The sequence below is a fragment of the Bactrocera latifrons genome, unplaced genomic scaffold (assembly GCF_001853355.1).
Source record: "Bactrocera latifrons isolate USDA-ARS-PBARC rearing strain unplaced genomic scaffold, ASM185335v1 scaffold_393, whole genome shotgun sequence".
Classification (NCBI taxonomy): domain Eukaryota; kingdom Metazoa; phylum Arthropoda; class Insecta; order Diptera; family Tephritidae; genus Bactrocera; species Bactrocera latifrons.
The window spans coordinates 65,218-69,266 of NW_017537038.1; the positions used below are offsets into that span (position 1 = coordinate 65,218).

General features: G+C 35.4%; 1 protein-coding gene across 1 annotated transcript; it reads left to right on the forward strand.

Annotated features, from left to right (window-relative positions):
- The first annotated feature begins 3,024 nt into the window (after nucleotides 1–3,024).
- LOC108972329 lies at nucleotides 3,025–3,494 on the forward strand. Its single transcript, XM_018938867.1, has one exon. It carries the CDS (start codon nucleotides 3,075–3,077, stop codon nucleotides 3,492–3,494), a length of 420 nt encoding a protein of 139 aa, XP_018794412.1. The 5' UTR covers nucleotides 3,025–3,074.
- The last annotated feature ends 555 nt before the right edge of the window (nucleotides 3,495–4,049 follow it).

The following is a 4,049-nucleotide window of genomic DNA, read 5'->3' on the forward strand; positions in this document are numbered from 1 at the left end:
TATTGTAAAGTAAGGCAGTAGTTGCTGAGCGTCATAGAAGAGTGGTCACGAAATGTCACAGCCGAGGAAAGGCACAACTCGCAGCAATATTTCAGAGGCGGCTTTAATAATGGATAGCCACAACCCCATTCCGACATATATATGGGTGTCTTTTAGACGAAACGACAGACGTCGAGCAACGTTATATTGCCAATTTTGTATTTGGAGTTTGTTGAAGTGAAGAAAGAGCGACCCTTTGTACTAATAAATACAACTCTGTAATATCATATGTTTATGCTGAATTAATGAATAAATATGTCCTCTCTCCTACGGTTTGTACTTCACGCTAAACATTTTATTCCACTGTGTTAAATTATATCACAACTTTAACAGGTTATGGGCCTTTGACACAAAATAAAAAAGAAAATATATCGGGAATCGTGTAAAGTAAACGTTTTGGTATCTATTCAACGCGGATTGATTATTTTTAAAGAAATAATTTAGGATTTTGTTGCTTGAAAAAATGGCGACAAACGCGTAGCTTTCCCGTTCGAAAAATTGAAGGAATTGAAAATTTTGACATTTGGAAGCGCCACGCGAAATCATATCTAGCGATTAAAAAAACTGCTGGAGGGTAGTTGAAAAAGAACTACCTGCAGAAATTTCGGACAAAGATAAAGAATGCAATGAGCGTGCATTGGCTGAAATAACATTAATGATAGAACCGAATAACTTCTCTCATATTGCCACAGCTGAAACGGCATATCAAGCGTGGAATGCATTGTTCTCTGCATATGAAGACACGGGTCTTATGCGAAAGGTAGAACTTTTGAAGCAATTAGTGCAGTGCAAGCTTAGTGACTATGTATCAGTGCAAGTTGTGATGACGTCGCTTAAAGTCAAAAACGCTGGTCTCAATATAGACGATGAACTGACTGCTTCGTTAATGTTAGCAGGTCTATCGGACGAATATCGCCCACTTGTACTTGCCGTTGAAAATACAAAAGAGAAACTCACCATCAATAGTGTAAAAAATTTTCTGTTGCAAGACGTAAAGTTTGATAATTCAAACAAGAGTGGTGAGAATGTACTACATTCGAAAGAAAAATCAAATTCGAAAGTGAGTTCTAATAAGTTTCGATGTCATTCTTGTAAGAAAAATGGTCATTGTGCTCGAGATTGTCCTAATAAGACTAAGAAAAATTATAACAATACAAAAAACAAAAATDTTCTTTTCGCATCTTTACTTTATCATGACATTCGTAATAAAGATGATTGGCTTGTTGATTCGGTTGCTACTTCACATATGACAAAAAATCGTGAAATGATTGTAAATGAAGTGAAGATAGAAAATAAAAACATTCTAACTGCAAATAATGATGTAATTAAAGTTAACTCAAAAGGCGACGTCAATATGTGCTTATTTGCTAATAAAATAAAGACAAATGATGTTGTAAAAAACGTTGAGTATGTGCCGGAGTTATGTGCAAATTTGTTATCGGTACGACAAATAACGAAAAATGGAAACAAAGTACAGTTGATCTCCTTTTTACACGGTTTACTTTTGCACGGTTTTTTTTTTTACACGGTGTTTTTGTGTACCTCCTAGTTACCATTTTTACACGGTTTTACTTTTTTTGCACGGGTTTTTCATTTAAGTTATATACTATTTTTGCAATAAAATAAAAATTCTGAATCTATCCGAATATATAAAGATTCATTATTCAAACAAATGCAACTCTCAATTTTATGTACTTAAAAATACACTGCTGTTATTGGATGTCAAAGTAAAGAATTGATAAAAAAGGTAAACAAAGAAATGTCATAAGAAAATACAGCGACATGGCGTCCAAGCGAAAAAAATTATGTCTAAAGGAAAAAATTAAAATTTTAGATGAATTTAAAGTGGGGGAAAAGATTGCAATAATCTCAAAACGTACAAATATACATGAAGCAAAAATTCGTACCATAAGGAAAAACGAAACAACGATAAGAAAAGTGGTTTCAGCGGCCAGTGCTGGGTGCTTTTTACGTGGGTTTTATGTTCGCGATGTTGCAGTTTTGAAAGCAGAACGTGCCCTTTTATGTTGGATTGAAGACCATGCAGTAAAGAGGCTGCCTATTTATACAAGATCTATAAAAGCAAAGATGCAACAATTTTATGTAACAATTAAAAATGAAGAGCCTTCCACTTCAATAAATAGCGAGCGATCCCATTTTAATGCCAGTAATGGCTGGTTACGAAACTTCCTGAAAAGAAATTCACTACACAATGTAAAAGTTACAGGAGAAGGAGCCTCAGCTGATGAACATGCGGCAAGAGCATTTTCTAAAGAGTTCTTAGAAGCAATAACGTTGAGAGGTTATGAGGCTCACCAAGTATTCCATGCGGATGAGACGGAACTCTTTTGGACAAACATGCCTAGTCGGACTTATTTGGCAAAGCAAGAAAAGTCTGTGAAAGGTTTTAAAGTAGCAAAGGATCGTATCACGTTGTTGTTGTGTAGCAATGCATCAGGAGACAAAATGTTGAAACCTCTTCTTGTTAACAAAAATCTTAACCCTAGGGCTTTAAAAGGTCAGTTAGAATGTTTTGTATTAAACACTGATACGTTTTTTAATTCGTTAATTCGTTCCTCAGGTATCGACAAAAAACAAGCTTCCGGTCCATTGGATGTCAAATAAAAAGGCTTGGGTCACAGCTACACTGTTCAAGGGCTGGTTCTTACAACATTTTGTACCTGAAGTTCGAGAGTATCTCCGTTCAAAACAACTTGATTTCAAAGTTTTACTAGTCATAGACAACGCTCCTTGTCATCCAGACATTTCTCATAAAAACGTGAAGATAATGTTTCTACCTACTAATATGACGTCGCTAATACAACCACTCGATCAGGGCATTATTGCTACTTTTAAACGTTATTATGTGAAGCATAATAAAAGAAATTGAAAGAAATAATGAAATGAATGTAATATCTGCGTGGAAAGCGTTCGATATAAAAAACTGCATAGCTTGCATTAGTTTCTCTCTAAGAGAAATTAAGAAAACCACTTTAAATAGGTGCTGGAAAAACCTGTGGGCGGATGTAGCGGTAATGCATACTGAGAATGAGACATTATCTGAATATGCCGATATTTTCCAAGTCTCCCACATGATCGGAGGAGAAGGATTCCACGATATAACTATTGAAGACATCAATGAACTATTCGAAAATGTTGTTATTTCCGATGATGAGATTTTGCAACATTTTGCAGAAAACGATTGTAATGACAACAAAGAGAATGAGGAGGACAGGGAAGCACATTCGAGCGCTGCTGGTCTTAGTGCATCTTTGATCCAAAATGGGTTAAACATTGCGATGGAATTAGAAAATCATTTCCTCAACTTGGCACTAAACACGGAACGGTCCGCAAGATTCCATCGCCAATTAAATGAAGCAGTAGAATGCTACCGTGAGCTGTATGAAGAAGTAAAAGCAAAGAAGACGCAGCGATTAATGACCGATTTTTTTTAAATCTTAAACATATTTTATATTATATCCATTTTGTTAACATTCCTAGAATACTTTTTGTTTGTTCCTTTTAAAAGTAATACATATGTAAATAATACCATGAAAATCTACAATATTTTAATTGTGTAAGTTCTCACTGTACAAATAGACAGATTCACATATAAAATTAAATCTTTTTTACACGTTTGCCTTTTTTGCACGATTTATTTCGTAAATTGATCCTTATAGAGAGTTTTTTTTTTTAAATATGTCTTTTTTTGCACGGTTTTTTTTTTGCACGGGGAATTTACTGTCTTAGTTAACCGTGCAAAAAGGAGATCAACTGTATTTAGCAGTAACGACAAGGCCCGACATCTTGCATTCAGTCAGCAAATTGGCGCAAAGAAATTGCGATGCTCATATCGAACATGAGACGGCGGCGAAACATGTACTAAGGTATCTTTCTGCAACGAAAAAGTTAAAGCTTCATTTCAGAAAGACGGGAAAGCAAGCAGAGGGCTTGTAGATGCAGATTGGGGTAACAGCGTAGATGACAGAAGGTCCTATACCGGCTATGCA